Below are 27,373 nucleotides of genomic sequence, written 5' to 3' on the forward strand. Positions count from 1 at the left end.
CATTTATTTTATGCTGTATTGTTTTCTTCCTATTTGTATTAATTACTGCTTACTTTTCAGATTAAATCTATAAAATGTATTACATTCATTCCACTTGCTCTATAAATCACATCCCTGAAGCCATACACTACATGTAACAGTGTCCAATCGACTTGTATCAGTGATTGGTGGTGTCAGTTAGTAGTTTTTCTTGTCAAGCTTGGCAGTGACTGTACCAAGGTATATCCATAACCATGCGTTGAAATTGTGTGTGTGTGTGCTTTACTCTCATGGTGAACTCCTCATCAGCATAGTAGTGGAAACAACCATAGCCTTGTCAATTAATTGTCAGTCAATTGCAAAGTTGACCTGTTCATTGGGGGCAGTAGAGAGCTATTCATGAAAAATTAGTGGCAGGGGTGGAATATCTTACTGACACTGTGTGTCACATGTGCAGCGCTTTTGTCTCAACTACAATATAGAGGGTGGGCCATTTATATGGATACACCTAAATAAAATGGGAATGGTTGGTGATATCAACTTCCTTTTTGGGGCTCATTAGTATATGGGAGGGGGTTTGAAGTTTGATGTGTTAAATGACCCTCTTCCCATTGGAAAAAATAAAGTTGGATCCAAAATGGCAGACTTCAAAATGTCCGCCATGGTCACCATCCATCTTGAAAAGTTTACCCCCACCCATATACTAATGAGCCACAAACAGGAAGTTGATATCACCAACCATTCCCATTTTATCTAGGTGTATCCATATAAATGGCCGACCATGTAGTTTGGCCAATTTTCATCATCTTCAGAATTAAAAAAGCTGGTGTTTGTCAGAGTGAGCTACCTCTAGGATATGCAGTTTACCACTTTATTTCTGGGATGTAGAACTTATAAGCACTGAAATTAGGAAGACCTTATAGTTAAAGAGAAACATTTGTCTTTTATCACTTACACATTCAACGGCTGCCAAGCTGGCCACTGTGCTTTGGCTTTGATGACTGTTAACACTTCGTCGCCCTGTAACAAAAATAAAATAGCTGTCAGGTGTTTTACTATTAGATCTAAAAATTCTACTGTACCTTTTGATACAAAAGTTTACTCTAAAGCACACCTGGGCAAAGTGCAGCCCACATACGGCTCTTTAGTTGTTCCGGATGTGGTGTGCTATACAAAGTGGCTGCCCTCTGCTTGTCACCTCAAATTCTCCAGTCTCTGTATCCTCGACTTGCACATACCTGTAAATACCATGATGAAAGAAGGGAGCTGTCAGCTTCCAATTCAATCATAAGGATTGTGTGTCTAAGGGATGCAGGTCCTCTGCAGTGCCATGGGTGGCTTGTCCTGGTGTCGTGCTCCGAGGTGTCCACAATAAAAGGGGAATAGGAGGTGGATGATTGTCGTGATGCCACCTGTGGTACACGGCCAAGGATTTAGCCACCGCTGCTGTCTCTGTCCTCCGAGGTGGGTGGTTGTAGCAGCTGAGAGGGTATCGCTCTCCACAGGTGGAGCGGGCCCCAGAGGAGGATGATGAGGGGAGTAGTAATAACGGTGGGCGCCAAGGTGCGCAGTCTCTGCGGTTCCAGGTGTCTTTACTCACAGTTCTTTAAACAACCAGGTCACTGCCGCAGTAGCACTGGCCACCACTGTGGTGGGACCCGTCGACCTCGGATAAGTTGGAAGAAGCCACCGGTGTTTGGAAAAGGTTCTTTGTAAGAGTTGCCCCTCCAGCAGTGAGGAACCCGGGCTGAGTGTTCTACTCCAAGCCTAGCTTGGCAGCATAGCGGTGGACACCGCTGCCTTGACACTCCAATTTTGGCCAGTTTATGATGCCAGTTGTCTGATGAAGGCCACCCAGTGGCTGAAACTTCACAGGTTTTAGACTTTTGGAATAAATTTATGAAAATTAACCCTTGAGAGTGCCTTGTACCTATTTGATTGACTTACGGTTTGGAAACCAACAAGTGCACCTCAATATACCTCCACTATATTGGCTGTGCCTTATCCTTCTACAAGCATCTGCTCCAAGCCTAGGCCCCGTGAAGAAAAAGATGAAGAGAAGATGAGGGAGTCGTGTCACCAGAGCTGATGTCCCGGGTAGACTGACTGAAGATTGTATGAGTTGCTCCTATTTCTACCCCAAGTGGAACCCGCCCCCTAGGTGGTTGTCCTAGTGACCGGGAAATTCCCAAGCTTCATGATGGCCAACCCCCTGCTTACACTATTCCAGCTCCCCAGTGAGAAGGCTCCCAAGCTGTATGTAAAGTGTGAATGTGGAACACCAGTGATTAACCCCTTCCTTACCTGAGGTGAATACCGCAGCTTAAATGAGCCACAATACTCTGGCGACAAGAGCCGCAGGGGCACCACATTACATCATGTATGGGGTCTGTGTGGGAGTATAATATTATGCAGAGGTTTAGAAAGGGACATAAACTGTGAAAGCAGGATCTTAGGGAGATAAATCAGCAGGTTAGAAAATGGTGCAGGATGGGAGAGTTTGGATTCATAAACCAACTTTTCTGTCAGCTACAGGTTCTATAGTAGGGATGGGGCTGCACCTAAATGGGGATGGTGCAGCTGTGCTAAAGAAAAAATGGTCAGACGGACAGAGGAGCATTTAAACTAGGATCTTGGGGGGAGGGAAGTAAGTGAAGCAAATAAGGGAATACATAGAGTTGACAGACAGAGTGAGACAGTGTTTCTTAATGAGGATTGGGGTGGCTGGGATATGCAAGCAAAGTTGGGAGGTGAGAAGCGTAATAAAGGCGATAATAGTAATAAATGTCTGCTGGCAAATGCAAGAAGTCTTGTAAACCAAGAACTCCTCTAATATGTGTGTGTGTGTGTGTATATATGTCTGTTTATTTGACTTTTTTTGTATAAACGAATATAATATGCATGTGTGTACATTATTGCAATGCCTTTCTGTGTTCTTCTGCATGTCTGTGCAAGTATGTGCTTGTGTGCCTATGTATTTGTTCTTGTCTGTGCATGGGACTAACTGTGTTCTGTATGCATGTAAATGCCTACGTGTGTGCGCATGCCTGTACTTGTGTTAATTCTTGTGCATGTGTCTGCATGTCTACATATATGTGTCTGTGTGCATGCAGATGCCTGGCTGCGTTGTTCTGCATTCCTGTATGTGTGCGTCTGTCTGTGTTTTTATAAATGTGTGCATGTCTGTGTTCATGTGCATATGTCTGTCTATGTGCACCTGTCTGCATGTGTGTACATTTTTCTGTGTGTCCAGTGTATGTCTGTGTCTACCTATATGTACGTGTGCCTGTCTGTGTGTGTGTCAGCACATCTGTGTGTACATTTGTCTTTATGTCTATGTATTTAAGCATGTATGTGTGTATGTGCACATTTCTGTGTCTACATACTGTATGTGTGCCTGTCTTCATATCTGTGTGCATGTCTTCATGTTCATGCCTTTGTGTTTACATACGTATGAGTGTATGTTCTTATCTGCATGAGTGTGCCTGTCTGCATGCATTTATCTGAGTGTCTGCGTATATCTATGTATGTGTGTGTTTGCATGTACATATGCCTACATACGTGAAATGTCAATGCATCTGTGTATGTATGCATGTGTCATTGTGTGTGTATGTCTGTTGTGCCTCACATCTTTTAACATGACAGCTATGGGCCACGCTCTGACGTCTGTGCACGGCCTCAGATGGGTGAGGTGAACATTTGACTGCGCTGGTTATGAAGTCACAAGAGGAAGCTGGGGGAGTGCAGGAAGGTGAGAAAAATATTTTTGTTCCTCCCTCTGAATGGATAGGGCAGTTTAGGGGCCTGGGACGGAGGAACATAGGGGCCCAAGATGGGGGAACTTAGGGGTCTAGGATGGGAAACATTATTAAATAAAGGGGGTCAGGATGAGAGACATTATTAAATAAAGGGGGCAAGGATGGGAGACATTATTAAATAAAGGCGGCCAGGATAGGGGACATTATTAATAAAGGGGCATAGGATGGAAGACATTATTAAATAAAGGGGCCAGGATGGGAGACATTATTAAATAAAGGCTGCCAGGATGGGAAAAATAATTACTATATGGGGCCAGAACAAGGAACATACATTATTAATTTATGTTGGCAAATAGTAGAGATAATTGCTATTATCTACTATTACAGCTTTTATCCTCATTACACTGTAAGGGCAAATTAGGGGACATTATTACTGATGAAATATAATTTAATTTTGAGGATGCTGTCTTCCATGGGGGAACAAAAGTCTGACCGTGTAGAATTTGGGGAAAAAGTGTGGTATGTGCTGAGAGTGATCAGCTATAGGTGACTTTGTTATTTTCTGCAGAGTCGTGTCATGGCAGGAAGAAGTGATGGTGGTCAGCGCCAGATGAAGAGGAAAAGCGAAGATGAATAATTTCAACTAGAAACGTCACTGGTAAGTCAGTGTATTACATGTACACACACTATACACTTTATACAGAGCTCCTGTGTATAATGTCACTGGAGATCACTGTATTACCTGTACACTGACACTATATACATAGCTCCTGTGTATAATGGCAGTGATGGTAATATTATTGTTATTAGTATTATTAATATTGTGGTTTTTATTCATGATTATTATTGTAGTTTTCGGTTACTAGGTTATCTGGTCATGGAGTATTGGTATTTGACCCTTGTATGTGGTTGTAGTCGATCACCATTTGGTGTTAATATGTGATCTGTTCACGGTATGGTGGTATTTCTTTGCTGTTTGTTGTATTATTTGGTCACTGTGGTCTGGTCGCGGTGTGGCAGTATTTCTTCCTTGTATGTGATTGGTTGCATTTGGTCACTGTGTGGTGGTAACATGTGGTCTGATCATAGTGTTGCAGTATTTCTGCCTTGTATGTGGTATTATTCAGTCACTATTTGGCCTGGTCATGGTGTGTTTCTCCCTTGTATGTGGTGGTATTGGTTTTGGTACGGTGGATTGTGTAGTGTATGAAGGTCACTTTTTCTCTCTGGTATCAATATGGGCAAGATTCTTTATTTCCAATAGAGATTAAATACTTGAACATTTAACTCCTTCCTGTCCTGTGATTATTACACAGTAGCAAATATTCACTTACAGAGGTTCTCCTCTGAAAACAGGTAATCACCTTTTCTAAGGCCACATGTGTTACGAACCGGCACCGCCATAGCCGCAAGCAGCCTGCTGTGGTTCCTGTTGCGCCCAGGCGCCGGCTGCCGTTCTTGGTCGTGCCTCGGGTTGTCCAGTTGGCTGCTACTTCCACCACGTCTAAGTGTGGAGAGGCGGTTAGTGCGCATGTGTGCGCCGATTTACCCCAGCCAGAGTCTAAGCCCGGTGTTTTGCCTAGTGAGCATGCTCAGCCTGATTGTGTTATGTCTGAGACTAAGTCCTCAGTTCAGGCTACTGAGCATGCTCCCACAATTAACCCTAACAGCCTCTTTGCACAGGTACTTGGACTTCGTGCTGTGTCTAAGTTCTGGGATGTGCCTACTGAGCATGCACAAACTGATAGTCTGCTTTCTGAGCCTGTTGCTTAGGCTGCTGAGCATGGTCAGGCACTTAGTGCATCAGAGGCTAGGTCCGGTAAGGACCTCACTGAGCATATCCGTGAGGTGGCAGGCCCTGATAGGTTAGAGGGTGTCAGGTGTCCTGATGACGTGGCAACTCCGGACTGGCTCGCAGAGGCCCGCCCCTATGATCTGGCACCTCACCATTGGTTGTCAGACGATGACTGGTGAAGTGTTTGGGGCGTGGCTGCCATGAGGTCATCAATGACGTGGCGGTTCCGGATAGGTCGCATGTGATGTCACTGATGACATGGCACTCTGCTATTGGACCTTGGTGGTTCCACTCTGGGTTTGGGGTGGACCCAGGTTATAAAAGGGGCTGGAGACAACATGGAGGTGCGCAGTCTTCATTTAGAGTTCTTGGTGGCATAAGCCTTGTTGGAAGCGGTAGGTAGGGCTAGGCGAACGGTGCCTGTCACGCCAAGATTTGTGGCTCAGCACATGAGGGTCAGGCGCCGTGCTTCCTTGCTACCGTTCCTGTTGTGCTAGAGCAGTCCAGTGGTGTTAACTGCGCTGCGGCTGCTGCGTCACCTGTTCAGTTGTGCCTTTTACGCACATGGACAGAATACCTGTTGCGTCACCTGTCCGAGAGTGCCTCCTACGCACACGGACAGAATACCTGTTGCGTCACCTGTCCGAGAGTGCCCTCTATGCACACGGACAGTGTACCTGCTGCGCCACCTGTCCGGTTCTGCCCTCTATGCGCACGGACAGCGCACCCCAGAACCCCTGTGAAGTTAACAGGTTGTTCCTTAATTGCGTGTGTGAACCCTATTATCCTCCTCGGCTTCCCAGTCAAATGCTACTGGTGTAACTACCTGGTCTGACGTGTCCTTTACACACGTGGCCAGTCGAGTGGTGGCCAGAAACGCTAATCGGAGGACCGCTCGGCCTGACGTGTCTTACACACGTGGCCGACAGGGCGCTGTCGCAGCGGTCTTCTCGGTCAACGCTAACTGGTTACCATCCGGCCTGACGTGTTTTTACACACGTGGTCGGAGTAGCGTCCGCTCCTTCGAAACGCTAACTGGGTTGTCGTCCGGTCTGACGTGTCCCTACACACGTGACCGGTTCCTTGAGTTATCTCAGAGCCATCCAGCTCTATAGTCTCTGCCTAACCCACAGGGTGCCAGCAGCTCCATTACCATCTGGAGCACGGTGGGCCCCGACTGGCAATTGAGATATATACCCCTGGTCCTAATCTGCCAGTTCCCCCGTAACAGTAAGACTGCGCCAGGGTCTGGCTGGCATGGCGGAGATGGAGCAGCTACGTCAGTTCATACTGCAGCTTGATGCCAGAGTGAGGTCTCTGGAGAAGTCTGCTCTTGCTGCTGATATGGATGATGTGGTGGCTCAAGCGGCTGCAATGGTGTCCGTCACCAAGCCTACTCCAACCCTCCCTCACCTCTCACTGCCCAACAAGTTTACGGGGAACAGCAAGGCATGTAGGGGATTCGTGAACCAGTGCTCCGTCCATCTAGAGCTGTTGGCTGCACGGTTTCCTACAGAGAGGTCGAAGGTGGGGTTTATCATCTCCTTGCTCTCTGATAGAGCACTGGAGTGGGCTACACCATTGTGGGAGAGGAATGACCCCGTAGTACAGGACTCTAAGGAGTTTTTGGAGTCCTTGCGACAAGTGTTCCTGGGGCCTCAGGTCACTCACGACTCGGCCCTACAGCTACTGACTTTGGAGCAGGGGCGTACCTCCTCAAGTCAATATGCTGTGAGTTTCAGGACACTTGCTGCAGAACTGGGGTGGTCAGAGAGGACTCTCATTCCCCTGTTCTGGAGGGGATTAGCCTCGCATGTGAAGGACGCATTAGCGTCGCGTGAGGTACCAACTACCCTTGAGGGCCTCATGACTCTGGCTACCTGCATTGACCTGCGGACCTCCGAACATCAGCTGGAGCGCAGGTCAGAGGGTCGTTCAGCCACTGTAGTGGTCTCTCCTACTGCACCTCCCTTAGAGGACATCTCTGTCCCCATGGACATCACTAGGGTTGGTGTTGCTAGGTCTTCGAGTCGCAAGGGCATTTCCTGTTTCGCTTGTGGGCAGTATGGTCATTATGCCAACCGTTGCCCAAAGCGTCAGGGTAAGCGACCGCGATTGGTGACCATAGCTGGAGGTAGACTGGACTCTGCGTCATCCACTAGGGTGACGTTTCCCGCGTCCATTTCCTTTAAGGGGTCAACATGGTCCACAAGGGCAAGTGTGGACACAGGTGCTGGGGATAGTTTCATCTCCTCCTCTTTTGTCCGGCGGCATGCCATCCCGCTGGTGCAAATGCCAAGGCCAGTGAGAGTACATGTGGTGGATGGGTCCTTGTTGCCCAAGGTAATTCACCAGCGGACAGTGCCCATTACCCTTGCCATGTCATCTGGGCATAGGGAGACCATTTCATTTCTGGTTCTCCCTAAGGGTGCAGATGAGATTTTGCTGGGTATTCCTTGGTTGAAGCGGCATTCCCCACATATCGACTGGTCGTCTGGGGTGATTACGCGGTGGATCGAGTCTTGTAGCTCCCACTGCATGTCTCCATCTTCCGCCCATCGCTCAGTGGTATCTGTGGCGACTATAGACCATTCGAGTGGGAGGGCCGCTAGAGGGGGGGTACTGTTACGAACTGGCACCGCCATAGCCGCAAGCAGCCTGCTGTGGTTCCTGTTGCGCCCAGGCGCCGGCTGCCGTTCTTGGCCGTGCCTCGGGTTGTCCAGTTGGCTGCTACTTCCACCACGTCTAAGTGTGGAGAGGCGGTTAGTGCGCATGTGTGCGCCGATTTACCCCAGCCAGAGTCTAAGCCCGGTGTTTTGCCTAGTGAGAATGCTCAGCCTGATTGTGTTATGTCTGAGACTAAGTCCTCAGTTCAGGCTACTGAGCATGCTCCCACAATTAACCCTAACAGCCTCTTTGCACAGGTACTTGGACTTCGTGCTGTGTCTAAGTTCTGGGATGTGCCTACTGAGCATGCACAAACTGATAGTCTGCTTTCTGAGCCTGTTGCTTAGGCTACTGAGCATGGTCAGTCACTTAGTGCATCAGAGGCTAGGTCCGGTAAGGACCTCACTGAGCATGTCCGTGAGGTGGCAGGCCCTGATAGGTTAGAGGGTGTCAGGTGTCCTGATGACGTGGCAACTCCGGACTGGCTCGCAGAGGCCCGCCCCTATGATCTGGCACCTCACCATTGGTTGTCAGACGATGACTGGTGAAGTGTTTGGGGCGTGGCTGCCATGAGGTCATCAATGACGTGGCGGTTCCGGATAGGTCGCATGTGACGTCACTGATGACAAGGCACTCTGCTATTGGACCTTGGTGGTTCCACTCTGGGTTTGGGGCGGACCCAGGTTATAAAAGGGGCTGGAGACAGCATGGAGGTGCGCAGTCTTCATTTAGAGTTCTTGGTGGCATAAGCCTTGTTGGAAGCGGTAGGTAGGGCTAGGCGAACGGTGCCTGTCACGCCAAGATTTGTGGCTCAGCACATGAGGGTCAGGCGCCGTGCTTCCTTGCTACCGTTCCTGTTGTGCTAGAGCAGTCCAGTGGTGTTAACTGCGCTGCGGCTGCTGCGTCACCTGTTCAGTTGTGCCTTTTACGCACATGGACAGAATACCTGTTGCGTCACCTGTCCGAGAGTGCCTCCTACGCACACGGACAGAATACCTGTTGCGTCACCTGTCCGAGAGTGCCCTCTATGCACACGGACAGTGTACCTGCTGCGCCACCTGTCCGGTTGTGCCCTCTACGCGCACGGACAGCGCACCCCAGAACCCCTGTGAAGTTAACAGGTTGTTCCTGGATTGCGTGTGTGAACCCTATTATCCTCCTCGGCTTCCCAGTCAAATGCTACTGGTGTGACTACCTGGTCTGACGTGTCCTTTACACACGTGGCCAGTCGAGTGGTGGCCAGAAACGCTAATCGGAGGACCGCTCGGCCTGACGTGTCTTACACACGTGGCCGACAGGGCGCTGTCGCAGCGGTCTTCTCGGTCAACGCTAACTGGTTACCATCCGGCCTGACGTATTGTTACACACGTGGTCGGAGTAGCGTCTGCTCCACCGAAACGCTAACTGGGTTGTCATCCGGTCTGACGTGTCCCTACACACGTGACCGGTTCCTTGAGTTATCTCAGAGCCATCCAGCTCTATAGTCTCTGCCTAACCCACAGGGTGCCAGCAGCTCCATTACCATCTGGAGCACGGTGGGCCCCGACTGGCGATTGAGATATATACCCCTGGTCCTAATCTGCCAGTTCCCCCGTAACAACATGCACACACTCAGCATTTGGTGAGTTTTTTACCTCAGTGTTTGTAGCCAAAACCAAGAGCGGTAAAATCATAGGAAAAGTATATTAGAAACACGAGCACCACTGCTGTATTTTTCACCCATTTCTGGTTTTGACTACAAATATTGATGTAAGATACTGACCAAACACTGAACAAGTGATAACTTATTCATGAGTCGGGGTCTGATTGCTGATCTGCAAAATGTGCAGCTTTTATCCCCCATTACACTGGAGCTCGTGTCTGACTTGACCCCTGATCCATTCATTCCTCAGTGGCTGTGAGCGCTGTGCTTGGCTTTTTCTGACCGCCCCAAAGAGGTGAATGGAGCTGCAGTCACACATCCCACCTGCCGCCACTGCATTATATAATGGGGATAAATGTGTCCTTTGGGGGATAAAAGTTCCCCAATCTGTCGATCGGTGCAGTTTTCACTGGACAGATACTACTGATGAATAAGTTATCTCCTACCGAACCTGTGGATCGGTGATAACTTGTCACCAAAGACCCTTTACTGCAAACTACTGAATTATACATCAGTTATCGTGAGCACAGGAAATGTGCAGGAGCCGCCTGTGCTTTACAGTCAGCGCTCCACTATAACGGGGTCGGGGGATAATGATTAACAGGTATTTGCATATAGCTGTAAGGTGGGCCCCTGGAGTCAATGTCCCTGGTGGGCCCCTGACACCCCAGTCGACTCTGGAAGTGAATATGTCATCTGGAATATCCAGGTACTCCTCTCTTGGTACTTTGGTGAGAGAGTATGAAAAATGGCTGGCTTCAAAGAACCTGTAGCTAGGGAAGGCCATGAGCCATTAGGGTGCAAACCTAGTGGCGGCACTATGTCTGGGTGACATCACATATGCACTGCATGGATCAACCTGGTTGTACTGCAATTTCAAGGGCAGTATTATGTCCTGGATGCACTGCTGCAGAAGGTACGGTCGCTGTGTGGTCACTTTTCCAAATTAAAATACCAGCCCACAGGCCTGTGTGTTGCATGGACAGTCTTTCCCTGCTCTTTTAATGCCCTATGGGGAGGTGGGCAATTGATGCTATTGTACTGCTTACTGCTTTGTCCCTGGAAGGATTTTTCATGTCTACACTCCAAAATGTTTGTGAAACTTATGTCTTGTGTGTAGTGCCAGGATTCTGTGAAAAAAAGGCCTACACCAGTCACTGTAGCATGTCTTCCTTTTTCTATTTCTCATGTTGGACTACAGAACTGTGTATTGCATGGACCATCTTTCCATGCTCTTTTAACACACTATTGGGAGGGAGTCAATTAATGCTATTGAACTGCTGTGTCCCTGGAAGGATTTTTAATATTGAGACTCCAAAATGGGTGTGAAACTTATGTCTTGTGCATACCTCCCAACTTTTAAAGAAGGGAAAGAGGGACAAAGTTTACGTCGCACAACGCGCCGCGGCAATTTTTAGGCCATGCCCCTAACCACACCCATTTTACAAACAGCCACACCCATATCCACTCCCCATCCACACCCATCCAGCAAACTGAAACTGCAGAAGCTGTCTGTAATCACTCTGAGCCGCCACAGATCAGCAATGTGCAGAACAGGCAGGGAGTTAACTACAGAGGGTGCAGGCGGCTAGGACCCAGGAGGAGAGCTGAACAGAGTGTGCAGGCAGCTAGGACCCAGGAGGAGAGCTGAACAGGGTGTGCAGGCAGCTAGGACCCAGGAGGAGAGCTTAACAGGGTGTGCAGGCAGCTAGGACCCAGGAGGAGAGCTGAACAGGGTGTGCAGGCAGCTAGGACCCAGGAGGAGAGCTGAACAGGGTGTGCAGGCAGCTAGGACCCAGGAGGTGGGCTGAACAGGGTGTGCAGGCCGCTAGGACCCAGGAGGAGAGCTGAACATCGTGTGCAGCTAAGGGTATGCTTACACATCAGGTTTTTGCTGTGCGGCACAATCCGGCGCATCCGGTTTTTTTTGCTGCCAGGTGCGTTTTTTCCTCAAAGACTTTTATTAGCGCCGGATTGTGCCGCATGTACTTGTGTTTGATCCGTTTTTTGCTGGATGCGGCAAAAATCGTCACTCCGGCGGCCGCACAGGACGCTGAGGAACGTTTTTTGCCAGCCGCAAAACAATGCATAGCGCCGGGTGCGGCGCTGTGCGGCATGGTGCATAATGAAAGTCTATGCGAGCCGGATACGGTGGCATGCTTCAAACGCCAGAAGCATGTACCATATCCGGTTTTTACTTCTGAGCATGCCCAGAAGTGATATAAATTCATTGCTTGTCAGAAAATCAATCAATCAATCACTCACTCTCTCTCAAACTCACTCACTCACTGACTCACTCTCTCACTGACTCACTCTCTCACTGACTCACTCTCTCACTGACTCATTCACTCACTCTCACCCATTCACCGATCACCGGCGCGGGGCTGAACGGCTGTCACACTGCTCCGGCGGCTTCTCCTGATTTGAAAATGCTGGCCGCCCATTATTCAATCTCGTATTCACTGCTTTCCCCACCCATCGGCGCCCATGATTGGTTGCAGTGAGACAGCTGTCACTCAGCGTGGGGGCATGTCTGACTGCAACCAATCACAGCTGCCGGTGGGCGGGTCTATATTGTGCAGTAAAATAAATAAAAAATAATTTAAAAAAAACGACGTGCAGTTCCCCCCCAATTTTGATACCAGCCAAGATAAAGCGACACAGCTGAAGGCTAGTATTCTCAGGATGGGGAGCTCCACATTATGGGGAGCCCCCAGCCTAAAAATATCAGCCAGCAGCCGCCCGGAATTGCTGTATCCATTAGATGCGACAGTCCCGGGACTCTACCCGGCTCATCCCAAATTGCCCTGGTGCGGTGGCAATCGGGGTAATAAGGGGTTAATCATGGCAGGCGTCTATGAGACACCCCCAATGATTAACCTGTAAGTGAAAGTAAATAAACACATACACCCAAAAAAATCCTTTATTTGGAATAAAAGACAAAAAAAACACCCTCTTTCACCATTTTATTAAAATCCCCAAATACCCCTCCAGATCCAACGTAATCCACAGAGGTCCCGCGACGCTCTCAGCTCTGTTACATGAACCTGACAGGAACGGCAGTAGTACACCGCTTCTCTCTATCAGCTCCACGCAGCAACTGAAGGGAGTCGCGCTGTCAGCGGTGACGTCACTGAGGTAATGCCAGGTTGTGTGCGGTGATGATGCGTGCAGGGTAGTGCCGACATGTTCGGTGATAATGCGTGCGGTAGTGCAGGGGTGTGCGGTGATGATGTGTGCTGGGTAGTGCCGGTGTGTGCGGTGATGATGCGTGCAGGCTAGTGCCAACATGGCGGTGATAATGCGTGCGGTAGTGCAGGGGTGTACAGTGATGATGCGTGCGGGGTAGTGCCGGCGTGTGCTGTGACAATGCGTGCGGTAGTGCAATGGTGTGCGGTGATGATGCGTGCGGGGTAGTGCTGGCGTGTGCGGTGATGATGCGTGCGGTAGTGCAGGGTTGTGCGGTGATGATGCGTGCGGTAGTGCAGGGGTGTGCGGTGATGATACGTGCTGGGTAGTGCAGGGGTGTGCAGTGATAATGCGTGCGGTAGTGCAGGGGTGTACTGTGATGATGTGTGCGGGGTAGTGCCGGCGTGTGCTGAGACAATGCATGCGGTAGTGCAAGGGTGTGCGGTGATGATGCGTGCAGGGTAGTGCCGGCGTGTGCGGTGATGATGCGTGCAGTAGTGCAGGGTTGTGCGGTGATGATGCGTGTGGTAGTGCAGGGGTGTGCAGTGATAATGCGTGCGGTAGTGCAGGGGTGTGCGGTGATAATGCGTGCAGTAGTGCAGGGGTGTGGTGATGATGCGTGCGGTAGTGCAGGGTTGTGTGGTGATGATGCGTGCGAGGTAGTGCAGGGTTGTGCGGTGATGATGCGTGCGGTAGTGCAGGGTTGTGCGGTGATGATGCGTGCGGTAGTGCAGGGGTGTGCGGTGATGATACGTGCTGGGTAGTGCAGGGGTGTGCGGTGATAATGCATGCGGTAGTGCAGGGGTGTGCGGTGATAATACGTGCGGTAGTGCAAGGGTGTGCGGTGATCATGCGTGCAGGGTAGTGCCGGCGTGTGCGGTGATGATGCGTTCGGTAGTGCAGGGGTGTGCGGTGATGATGCATGCGGTAGTGCAGGGGTGTGCGATGATGATACGTGCGGGGTAGTGCCTTCGTGTGCGGTGATGATGTGTGCGGTAGTGCAGGGGTGTGCGGTGATGATATGTGCTGGGTAGTGCAGGGGTGTGCGGTGATGATGCGTGCGAGGTAGTGCCTGCGTGTGCGCGGTGATGATGGGGTCTCACTTTCTCAGCATAAAAAACCTCCCAAAAAAAAACAAAAAAAAAAACGGATCCGTCGCATCAGTTTTTTCACAATCTGAGACGGATCCGTTGCATCAGGCACAAACCGGATTGTGCCTGACTGGAAAAAAATGATGTGTGAACTTAGCCGATGCAGCAGCTCTGCCAGGCAGGAGATCATGTGATCGGTAGCTGATAGAAGCATTGGCAATGCTTCTATCTTTGCATATTACCGGCCAGTGCTGTGCACCTGCAGGAGAGGAAACAAGTGGTAAGTACACACTGTCTTCTCCCCAATGTCCTGATCTACCGTGTGCCTGCAGCATTGAGAAGCAAACACTGCACACACGATAGATCAGGACACAAACACACAGGAGTCAGAGAAACAGTTAGAGGAGCACAGGCTCCGGGCCAAGGAGGGGAGGGGAATCAGCGCTGGGGACATTCATTACCTTAGCAGCAGCAGCACAGAGACTAGCGTGCTCTGCTCTGTAATGCTCATGACACGTGTTAGGATGGTAGGAGGGAAAAGCAGCGAGGTGGGGAGAGAGTGGGTGGGCGGAGCCACAGGATACAGACCTCCCGCCCGGGGCAACGGGACAAACTCTTCAAATCGTGATAGTCACGCTGTATCCGGGACGGTTGGGAGGTATGCTTGTGGGTAGTGCCAGCATTCTGTCACCAAGAGGCCTTCACCGGTCACTAGAGCATGTTTTCCTTTTTCTAATTCTAATGTTGGACCACAGGCCTGTGTGATGCATGGACCGTACCTCCCTGCTATTTTAAAGCCCTATGAGGAGAGGGGTTATTGATGCTACTGTACCACTGTAATCTTCGAAGGATTTTTAAAGTCAAGACTACTACATAGGTCTCCAAGTTGTGTCTTGTCTGTACTGGCAGGTGTATGGGAGCATTATTTCTACAATCTCTCATCCACCTCTATATTTCTTTTGTCAATAGCCTAACAAGCTAATGGCTATGCTATGCCAAAGCAGTGATGTTGGACTGTAAAACATTTTTGCTCTTTTGGAAGCTTTTTAACCCCCTGTGCCTTACGTTTGGCCTCTCATTGAATCCAATGGGGTGCGGAAAGGTTTGATAAAGGTTCTACGAACGTAGCCTTTGTTTGATTGGGCTTTGCAAAATGTCTGCTAAACAATTGCCAGTGAACCATCTAAGTGGGTTTTGCTACTTTTTAGAGTCTGCTAAAAATTTGCAGTGAACCATCTCAATAGGTATTGCAACTTTTTTATGCCTGCAAAAAATTGCCCTGAACCATCTCAATAGGCATTGGTACTTTTTAGTGTCTACTTAAAATTTGGCAGTGAACATCTCAATGAGTATTGCTAGTTTTTAGTGTCTTCTAAAAATTTGCCATTGAATCATCTCAATAGGTATTGGTACTTTTTAGTGCCTACTAAAAATTTGCCAGTGAACAATCTAACTAGGCATTGGTACTTTTGTGGGCCGTCCCAATATTGACATCTCAGCCAAATGTGTCTGACAGGTGTGGGCCAAGGGTGCAAAACATCTATTTCAAAGAGGAAAGGTACATCAAACATAAGTGATAAATCATGAGGTCATGCTGGAAGGGGGAATAGGTGGGGTGTTCATAGAGTACATGGGCCACGTTCTAATGTTTGTCAAAGCTCTACTGGGCAATACATCGGATCTTCGTATCCCAAGAGAACTGAGAACAACTTCCATTACTGGATGGGCTACTCCGCTTCATGTCTTTGGAAGCTGCACATTGCTTCAACTTAGCATGTGCTAGAGTGGATGGCAAGTGTTGCATCAAGTGGCCTCTCCACCTCTTCTTGCACCTCAATATCACACACAGTTCACTCCACAGAAGTGTCAATCGAATTACACTTGTTTCCCCCGTGTCACAAATCTCCAACTGCCCAACTGACTCTAAGGAACCACACATGGCCAAGTCTGCAGAGTTCTTCACATATTCTATCCCATGGGCATCAGAGGTCTGATCCAAAGATTTACAGACTGAAGACAATGAAAGCATCTCCACCGATGACAAAAATCTGTCAGTTGGATCTGGACCTGGATGAAGTTGGGTCTCAGCAGGATCCAGTCCCTCATCAACTGACCTTCACCCCCAGGTGTGTAGGTGATGGTGATGAGACTCAGATACCTGAGGCACATGCATACTGTACTGTGATGTTAGGTCAGGAAGAGGAGGAAGGTGGCTGTCAGGGCGAGGAGTAAGACAACAGAGAGGATGATGATGACCTTGTAGATCCCTTGGTGTGAACCAAGAGGCACACAGATGAGTAGCTGAGAAGAGGAGGTGGAGGAGGAGGAAGAAGAGTTGCCTCCTGCACAGACACAGAGTAATGCAACAAGGACAACCACTGCATCCTCAGCCACAACTCTGGCTGTGTCAGACAGTGGTGGCAGGTGTACATTTTGCATGGGCGGCAAGGGTTGTCTAGCCTAGCCCTTTTTGAGACTGGAATGGATGACCCAACTCACATTCTCTGCAAACTTTGTACAAAATAACTCATTGCAGGCAGAAATACAAATAAAGTGTCTATTACATGAATGAACCATCACATGACCAGCAAACATGCATTAGTGTGGGAGTTTCACTTACATGCGGCCTAGCGGGCATCCCCAACCACCCGACACTCCATCAACTGCATCAGATGCTTCTTCCTGCTCCATCACCCTCGTAACTATTCTCACCCAGGTCTCCATCCGCAGAGCCTTCACTTGTTTACCAACTACAGTTGAGGTGAGTGAGAGCCCATCAGTTGTTACGGAAACAGACATGCCTATGGATTTTGCCCAATGTCACAGACCGATCACAACACATGTTTTACATTCAACCATAATATCTCTGCCTGCATCTCCTTCACAGTACATCAGTTTGTCATGTACACCCTACTCCACTTTCTCTCAACATACCAGCTAGCCATCAGTCCAGCGAGATGGGCTGGAGTGGGGGCACAGCCTTAGCGGAAGAACAGACATGACAGAGATTTGTAAGGCCAGGCACATAGGGGGTTAATAGGGACTTTGAGCAAAAAGGGGTTAGCAAGGAATTGGCATTCTGCTCGGCAGGATATAGGGGGAGTTATAGGAATTTGATTGATCATGTGGTTATGGGTCAGATATGGGATTGGAGGGAAGTTTGTAGGAAGAGGTGGAGAGAGGGGAGATGGAGTACCTTGATAAGAAGAAGAGCCATTGGGACATCCCATTGTATAGATCCACGATCGGTGAACGACATGGACCCTATGATGGTGTCTGCGCTGAGGATGACAATGGAGGAGTGAGGCCGCAAGTGGCTGCAGGAGCAGCTGAATTCATTGCTAGAGCAGAGTGGGGAGCCGGACCACCCATCTACCAGACGTCGGTGCCTGCCTGAGCCCCGAGGGCCCTCGGCAGCACAGAAGGACGAGGAGTCCATCTGTGTCTCCTCCGACAGCGAAAGTACAGGAGGAGTCATGCTGCTGGGGGAGGGAACAGTAGGAACCAAACCAGGGCACAGAGGGAGCGTAGGAGAGGGGAGGAGCATCTGCCTGTGTCGGTAAGGCCTACAGCAATCAGGCCCCATGAGGTGTCCGAAGAAGTGTCTGCGGGTCCTTCAGCGTCTGGGCAGGAGGGCGCTGCTGCAAACCAGAACAGACGGCGCAGGGACAATGGGGACTGTAGGCCACAGGCGAGGCTTAAGAGTGGCGGGCACTGCCAGATGACATCATGGGGGCAGCAATCAGCCCCACCCCCCGATAGATGATGGATGCCCAACTAGCAGCAGTGCTTGCCTTGGGTCAACTTTACATTACCAGGGCAAGGCACATCAGCCGGCCAGCAGTGGTTGGATCAGCGGGATTGGCCCAGTACTGGCCGGGGGGCTTGCACTCCTACAAGCCAGGGGGACAGTGTGGGAATCCCATTTGATGGCCCACGGGTCCGATCCAACGTAGCGGCTGTTGCGGGGTCTGCCCAGAGTCAGCCTGGTGATAACCCCATTTATGTTTGTCCTCCTGTGTCGTCTCTTTCGTCTGGTGTGAATGAGTGTAGACAGGCGTTGGTTAGTGCTGGAAGTGCAATACAGGTGCAGGGTTTTAGTGAATTTTTAGCTGGAATATGTGGTGTTATGGCTCATTTAACCCCGCAAGGGGTTGGTCAGATGTTGCCAGTTAGTGCATGGATGGGGAATAGGGATAGCAATTCAATGGTTTCTGTTGTAGTGTCTCCGGTAGTGTCTCCGGTGTTGAGGGCGGGGTCCTCGGTGGGGTAGGCGGACTCTGGTGGTAATTCAGTGGTCTCTCAAGTCATGGTTTCGGGGACGGGTTCCTCCGCAGGGTCAGCAGATCGTGGTATTAAGTTGGATGATGCAGCATGGGGTGAAGTGTATGTCTGTTTTGATGGGCCCCTTGGGGCCCACCTAAAGCACGATACGCGGGAAAAAATTTGGAAGGATGAGTATGTTGAAATTTCTTTCTTACTCCCTTTGGCGAAATTTAATCTGGATAAAGTGAAGCTGGATGAGGGCAAGGAGGAAGAGGAAGAGAAACTGCGGTATCATTTGATACCTCATACCTTTTCGAACTGGTTGCAGGTATTTGCCATTTTAGCCAGTGTGATTGGAGAAAAGGCAACGCAAAATTGTTCATCACTATTTTTTTATATGGATTCTTTAGGCAGCAGCCACCAAAGCAAATAGGGTGATGGGATGCATTAGAAGAGGTCTGGGGGCACGAGATGAAAACATCATTCTCCCTCTGTACAAATCACTCGTCAGACCACACTTGGAGTATTGTGTGCAATTTTGGGCACCGGTGCTCAAGAAAGACATTACTGAACTTGAAAGGGTTCAGAGGCGGGCTGCTAAAATAATAAATGGAGTGGGTGCATTACAATACACGGAAAGGTTATCAAAATTAGGTCTACTTACTCTAGAAAAGAGAAGACTTAGGGTCACTTTGCACGCTGCGACATCGCAGGCCGATGCGCGATGCCGAGCGCGATAGTCCCTGCCCCCGTCGCAGATGCGATATCCTTGTGATAACTGCCGCAGCGAACATTATCGCTACGGCAGCTTCACATAGACTCACCCGTCCTGCGACCGTCGCTCTGGCTGGCGACCCGCCTCCTTGTTAAGGGGGCGGGTCGTATGGCGTCACTGCGACGTCACATGGCAGGCGGCCAATAGGAGCGGAGGGGGGGAGATGAGCGGGATGTAAACATCCCGCCCACCTTCTTCCTTCCTCATATCCTACGGAAGCCGCAGTGACGCCGGTTGGAGATGTTCCTCGCTCCTGCGGCTTCACACACAGCGATGTGTGCTGCCACAGGAGCGAGGAACAACATCGGACCATCGCGTCAGCGTAATCATGGATTACGCCGACGCTGCACCGATGATACGATTACGATGCTTTTGCGCTCGTTAATCGTATCATCGAGCCTTTACACACTATGATGTCGCATGCGATGCCGGAAGTACGTCATTTTCAATTTGACCCCACCGACATCGCAGGTGCGATGTCGTAGTGTGCAAAGCCTGCCTTAGGGGAGACCTAATAAATATGTACAAATATATCAGAGGGCCATATAGAGATCTCTCCCATGATCTGTTTGTACCAAGGACTATGACAAGAACAAGTGGGCATTCTCTTCGATTGGAGGAAAGAAAATTCCTACATCAGCATAGAAGAGGGTTCTTCACGGTAAGAGCAGTGAGGCTCTGGAACTCTCTTCCTGAGGAAGTGGTGATGGCCAACTCACTGAATGAATTTAAGAGAGGAATGGATGCTTTTCTTGATAGCAAAAGTATAGAAGGTTATGCATAGCATAATCTTACAGGTAGATAGAAGAGCGACCAAGATTATTAAAGGAATGGGTGGGCTGCAACACCAAGACAGGTTATTAAAGTTGGGGTTATTTAGTTTGGAAAAACAAAGGCTTAGGGGGGATCTAATCACAATGTATAAACATATGAGGGGACAGTACAGAGACCTTTCCAAAGATCTCTTTACACCTAGGCCTGCGACCGGAACACGGGAACATCCGCTACGTCTTGAGGAAAGAAGGTTTAATCATAATCACAGACGAGGATTCTTTACTGTACGAGCAGTGAGACTATCGAACTCTCTGCCGCATGATGTTGTAATGAGTGATTCTCTACTAACATTTAAGCAGAGCCTGGATGCCTTTCTTGAAAAATATATTACTAGTTATGTATATAAGATTTTATGACAGGGTGTTGATCCAGGGAACTAGTCTGATTGCCGTATGTGGAGTCAGGAAGGAATTTTTTTCCCCATTGGAGCCTATTTGAAACATTGTATTTTTTTTTGCCTTCCTCTGGATCAACATGTTAGGCTACGGGTTGAACTAGATGGACTTAGGCGGGCTTTGCACACTACGACATTGCAGGTGCGATGTCGGTGGGGTCAAATTGAAAGTGACGCACATCCGGCATCGCATGCAACATCGCAGTGTGTAAAGCCTAGATGATACGATTAACGAGCGCAAAAGCGTCGGCCTTAGGCGGGCTTTGCACGTTGTGACATCGCAAGCCGATGCTGCGATGTCGCACGCGATAGTCCACGCCCCCATCGCAGGTACAATATCTTGTGAAAGCTGGCGTAGCGAAAATTATCGCTACGCCGGCTTCACATGCACTCACCTGCCCTGCGACCGTCGCTCTGGCCGGCGACCCGCCTCCTTATTAAGGAGGCGGGTCATGCGGCGTCACTGCGACGTCACACGGCAGGCGGCCAATCGGAGCGGAGGGGCGGAGATGAGTGGGATGTAAACATCTCGCTCACCTCCTTCCATCCGCATATTCTACGGAAGCCGCGGTGACGCCGGTAGGAGATGTTCCTCGCTCCTGCGGCTTCACACACAGCGATGTGTGCTGCCGCAGGAGCGAGGAACATCATCGGACCATCGTGTGAGCGTAATTATGGATTACGCCGACGCTGCTTCGATGATACGATTACGACGCTTTTGCGCTCGTTAATCGTATCATCGAGCCTTTACACACTACGATGTCGCATGCGATGCCGGAAGTACGTCATTTTCAATTTGACCCCACCGACATCGCACCTGCGATGTCGTAGTGTGCAAAGTCCGCCTTAGAGTCTCCCTTCAACCTTAAAAACTATAGGCAAGGCCCATAGGGTCGATGGTGGCATTGCTCGGCTTTGTTATGACGATCAGTTCTGCCATAGAATGGATTTTAGACCAGGTCTTCAATGGGACCATAAGAACATATCATTATGGATGCGCCTTATGGGGGCCCCGAGTTCTAATCCACAGCCGTTTTGGTAGGGGGCAGGGGGTCGACATTCAATTCGACGTCGCCAGACCACCAATGACCAGGTTGTTGCTGGCAGTTTAACGACAGTCAATGCCGGTATGGTGTAAACTCTCGATTTAAACATGAGTGTGCCTTCTGCGGTGGAAATCACGCGCAATATAAGTGTTTTAAAAATGCAAAAGGGCGTATGGGAGATTCTAACCAGAAAGGGAGTGACACTAGTGAAAATCTAGGTTATGCTACCTTATCTAAGGGAGTATTCGGATAGGGCTGCGACGGAGCTACTGGAACAAGGTTTTTCTTTCGGTTTTAAAATCCCATATTTGCTGCACGCTACTATTTTTCGCCACGTTAACCTGAAGTATTCATGACTCCATCCGGCGGTGGTGTCGGATAAACTTCTTAAGGAGGTGACCCTGGGGTACATGGCGGGGCCATTTAAAGAGCCGCCATGGCCCCACCTATGGGTCTCTTTTTTAGTTTTTATCCAACCCACTTAGACAGTCGGTAAATGATGGAGTCAGTGACAAGTGGAGTAGAGTTTCCTATGTATCCTTGGTGTGGTTAAGGCCTGGGGCCCTGATGGCCAAAACTGATATTGAAGCAGCTTTCGGCTGTTACCTATACATCCCAAATGTTTTCATTTGTTGGGATGTTAGTGGAAGGGCAAATTTTTTGTAGATCTCGTTGCTTGCTTATGAGATGTTTGATCTCGTGCTCATTATTTGAGTGCTTTAGTACTTATGTGGAATGGGTGATAAAACAGGAATCGGGTCAGAAGTCAGTGCTGCACTACCTAGACGATCTCTTGTGCTTGGGTTCTGCGGACTCTAATTGTTTTTCTTTGATATTTTGCTGGCGGCTGGCAGCAGCCGACGCCGGTGTGCAGTACCTGTGTCATTTTGTCTGCCTGTCGGCCTGTCTGAAGGCAGATCTAAGGATTTGGTCTTCCTTTTTGGTAAAGTTGAACGGAAGATCAGTTTTAATGGAGTATTGGGTGGATAATTTGGAATTAGAGCTATTTACAGATGCTTCAGGAGCACATAGTTTTGGTACTTACTTTGAAGGGAAGTGTGTTGTGACTACTGTCTGGTAGAGCTCCGCTCTTGGACTCCCTCCTGTGGTCATTGATGTTAGTGGGTTGGATTCTGTTCCTCTGTTCTACACCCCTGGTTGGCAGCTCTAACCTTGATTTTGGATACAGGCAGGTGCTGGCTGTTTGTCTTTGCCAGTTGCCTGAAATCCCTGAGACCATAGGAATCTGTCACTTGTCCTCCTAGCTTCCCCTCTATCAAGCTAAGTTCTTGGTTTTGCTTCATACTTTTTGTTATTTGCTTATTGCTTCTGTGAATTAACTCTGAAGGTTTTTTGTATTGTATCCTGTTTTGTTTGTGCCTTCAGATAAGGAAGATTTATTTTCCTAGTCAGTCTTTGCTGTTTATCTTAGCAAGAGTTAGTCGGCAGGGTGATGGTTAGTTTTTTTTTTTCCTACAGTTTCACCAGAGTCTTCTACGGATTGTGAACGTGCGAGTATTACATCATTCTTCATTTTTGCACTTTCCGAGTAGGATGTGTGATAGGGTTTTTCATGCCGACCGCAATAGTTCCCTATCCTGTCTTTTGAATTAAGTATAGTGTAGCCTCTCTTTGCTCCATCTGGCTCTTTCTGTGTATGTCTTTTCTTCTTTGCTCACAGTCTGTACATGTGGGAGTCTGCCTATTTTCTTTGGGAAAATCTGCTCTGAGGCAACATAGTTTTTTTTTTCTACTTTCTGCCTTGTAGGTTATGTAGTCCTCCGGATGGGTTTGAGGCATCTAGGTTGTTAGGTATGCTGCCTGGCTACTTCTAGTGTGGTGTTAAGTTCAGGGCTTGCGGTCGGCACTTAATTACCTACGACTCTGGTGAATTGTGTTCATGGTAGTCATTGAACATCGGATCATAACAGAAGTGCTTTTCAGGTACATAGCCAGTGGCATGGAAGGAAATGGGTCTGGTTTGGAATTTGGCTCTTTTGGAGTTGTTCCCAATTGTTGCGGCCATTTTGCAATAGGAGAGTTAAATTTGGATGCAAAAACATGGTAGTTGTGCAAGTTATCAATAGTTTGTCTGTTCGTCTCCCCCGGTGGTAAACCTCATGCAGAATTTTGTGTTTAGAGGTTTAGAGCTCAATGCATGGTTTTCTGCGAGACATGTGCCGGGTGTATGAAATTGCTTAACAGATGCCAGTTCTCATTTTCAGTGGGGAACTTTTTATGGGTTGGCTCAAAGAGCGGAGCGACGTGCCACCCCTTGCCTACATCATATATGGAAGCTGGTATCTGTGTAGTGGTTGACTTGATGTTGAAATCGGTAGGAGCAGTGACGAGGGCAGCATATGATGTGGTTTGGAATGAGTGGTTGGATTTCTGTAGGTCGGTGGACAGAGATGGGGTGAGTGATGAACTTTTGCTGTTGATGTTATACTTTATCGGTCATTGTTTTACAAAAGGAGTGTCTGGATTCTGTATTTCGAAGAAAATGGTGGGTGTTATGATCCGGAACCATGGAAGATCACAATGTATCATTGGCAAAAAGGTGACAAGAGCATTGGAAACTAATCTGGCTGCCATCCCCTTACTAACCACCAACACTAGACAAACAAAGGAAATAGATTTTTGATAACAATGAAAGATAATTACCTTTCACAAATGGTACAGGACCCCACAAGAGGGGGAGCACTACTAGACCTTGTACTAACCAATAGGCCAGACCGCATATCAAATATACACGTTGGGGGTTACTTGGGGAATAGTGATCACAAAATAATAAGTTTTCATGTATTCTTTAGTAAGATGTCTAGTAGAGGGGCTACAAGGACACTAAACTTCAGGAAAGCAAATTTTAAATGGTTGAGAGATGATCTTAGTGCAATAAACTGGGATGATGTGCTAAGTAATAAAAGTACACAAAGCAAATAGGAGACTTTTATGAGCATCCTGAATAGGGCTTGTGCAGAAAATATACCCTATGGGAACAAACATGCTAGAAATAGGAGGAAACCCCTATGGCTAAATAGAGCTGTAAGGGAAGCAATAAAAGAAAAACAGAAAGCCTTAAAAGAATTAAAGAGGGTAGGTAGTGATGAGGCATTATATAATTATAGAAAATTAAATTAAATATGTAAAAAGCAAATTAAGTTAGTTAAGCTTGAGACAGAGACTCATTGCGAGAGAAAGTAAAAATAATCCTAAAATATTCTTTAACTACATAAACAGTAAAAAACTGAAAAGCGATAGTGTTGGCCCCCTTAAAAATAGTCTTGGTGAAATGGTGGAAGGGGATGAGGGTAAAGCCAACCTGCTGAATGACTTTTTTTCTACGGTTTTTATACAAGAAAATGCCATGGCAGATGACATGACCAGTGATACCATAAATTCACCCTTGAATATTACCTGCTTAACCCAGCAGGAAGTACGCCGCCGCCTCGAAATCACTAAGGTTGACAAATCTCCGGGCCCGGATGGCATACACCCCAGAGTACTACAGGAATTGAGTTAAAAATAACCTTATGACAGAGTATCAACATGGGTTTATGAGGGATCGATCCTGTCAAACTAATTTGATCAGCTTCTATGAAGAGGTAAGTTCAAGCCTGGACCAGGGAAATGCAGTGGATGTTGTGTATATGGACTTTTCAAAAGCTTTTGATACGGTGCCACACAAAAGGTTGGTACATAAAATGAGAATAATGGGGATAAGGGAAAATATGTGTAACTGGGTTCAAAACTGGCTCAGTGATAGGAAACAAAGGGTGGTTATTAATGGTACGTACTCGGACTGGATCTCAGTTCATAGTGGGGTACCACAGGGGTCAGTATTGGGCCCGCTTCTTTTCAACATATTTATAAATGATCTTGTTGGGGGCATGCGGAGTAGAATTTCAATATTTGCAGATGATACTAAACTCTGTAGGGTAATCAATACAGAGGAGGATAATTTTATATTACAGGGAGATTTATGTAAATTGGAGGATTGGGCTGAGAAGTGGCAATTGAAGTTTAATGTAGATAAATGTAAGGTAGAGGAAATAACATTTATGATTATGTACTTAATTGTAGAACACTGGGTAAAACAGACACAGAAAAAGACTTGGGTGTATGGGTGGATGGTAAACTTCACTTTAGTGGACAGTGTCAGGCAGCTGCTGCCAGGACTAATAAATTAATGGGATGTATTAAAAGAGGTATAAGTGTTCATGAAAAAAATATAGTTCTACCTCTGTACAAGTCACTAGTGCGACCGCACTTAGAATACTGTGTACAATTCTGGTCACCGATATATAAGAAGGACATAGCTGAACTGGAGAGGGTGCAGAGAAGAGCGACCAAGATTATTAGAGGAATGGGTGGGCTGCAATACCAAGACAGGTTATTAAACTTGGGGTTATTTAGTTTGGAAAAACGAAGGCTTAGGGGGGATCGAATCACAATGTATAAATATATGAGGGGACAGTACAGAGACCTTTCCAAAGATCTTTTTACACCTAGGCCTGCGACTTGAACACGGGGGCATCTGCTACGTCTTGAGGAAAGAAGGTTTACTCATAATCACAGATGAGGATTCTTTACTGTATGAGCAGTGAGACTATGGAACTCTCTGTCGCATGATGTTGTAATGAGTGATTCACTACTAACATTTAAGCAGAGCCTGGATGCCTTTCTTGAAAAATTTAATATTACCAGTTATGTATATTAGATTTTATGACAGGGTATTGATCCAGGGAACTAGTCTGATTGCCGGATGTGGAGTCAGGAAGAAAATTTTTTCCCCATTGGAACTGTTTGCCACATTGGGGTTTTTTTTGCCTTCCTCTGTATCAACATGTTAGGCTACGGGTTGAACTAGATGGACATAGAGTCTCCCTTCAACCTTAAAAACTATGATACTATGATACTAGAAGTAGCTGAGGAGTGAACTAACATCCTATGCACCGCGAACCCAGCCGGAGAAACTAGCTATCCTAAAGGAAGGAAGGATGAATAACTCTCTGCTTCAGAGTAGACCCCCAAAGGTATAGCAAGCCCCCACATTCAAAGACTGCGGTGATATAGGAAAATACAATACACAGAAGGAGGATAGGATTAGCAAAGGTGAGGCCCCACTAACTAAATAGGAAAGAATAGGAAAGGGGCTGATGGTGGCCAGAGAAAAACCCTACAAATACCTGATAGTACAAAAAAGTCCTCAGATTGCACGATCTGTACTCCGTCCTATATCAGGCGCTCTTGTCAAACCAATGAACAGAAAAACAGGAACAATTACAAATTCAAGAAGAAACAAACACATGGACTTATAGGAGCAAAACTCCAAACATAGTTGCAGGGAGCTTCCCAGCTAAGCAACAAAGAGGGAAGATTCCTGCATGCAAATAAACTGACAATAACCACAGTAATTGACAAACCCAGATAAGAACAAAAAGAACAAAACAACTAAGAAATAACCAAGCACTTATATGGGGTAGATGTGGTCAGAAGAAAGATGAAAAGGCAGGTGAGCTACAGGACAATGATAACCGGCTCAGACTGCCAGGAGGCCAAGGCTTAAATAGGCAGAGAGTTAGCAATTGAAACACCAATTGCTCAAGAACACCTGGACTCTGTCAAAACCATTCCTGGCCACAAGAGGGAGCCTCACAGCAGCAACAGCATAACTGACATTCACAACAGGCGGGCTTGTAGTTTTGGTTTAGGTTGAGATGGATGGTAGATGTGTCCATAGATTTTTTAGTACAACAGGCTTTGAAAGGTTACAAAAGGTATTTTATGAGTCGGGATCGTAAAAACCAGTGTCTTTTGCTTTGCTGGGGTCCATGTTAGATGCCCTGAAATGGGTCTGTGTTGATGAATATGAGGTAAAGTTGTTTCAAGTAGCCTTCACGTTGGCATTTTTTGGGGCCGTAAGAATTAGTGAGT

General features: G+C 47.9%; 1 protein-coding gene across 2 annotated transcripts in view; it reads right to left on the bottom strand.

Annotated features, from left to right (window-relative positions):
* The window catches only part of SPON1 (spondin 1), a 2,596,838-nt gene that overhangs the window by 1,113,090 nt on the left and 1,456,375 nt on the right, over positions 1–27,373 (bottom strand). For both annotated transcript variants that reach the window (XM_075326637.1, XM_075326638.1), the window contains exon 7: positions 935–999. In XM_075326637.1, coding sequence (XP_075182752.1) covers positions 935–999 — 65 coding nt within the window. The remainder of the gene's footprint in view (positions 1–934; positions 1,000–27,373) is intronic.

Source organism: Anomaloglossus baeobatrachus, chromosome 10, assembly GCF_048569485.1.
Source record: "Anomaloglossus baeobatrachus isolate aAnoBae1 chromosome 10, aAnoBae1.hap1, whole genome shotgun sequence".
Classification (NCBI taxonomy): domain Eukaryota; kingdom Metazoa; phylum Chordata; class Amphibia; order Anura; family Aromobatidae; genus Anomaloglossus; species Anomaloglossus baeobatrachus.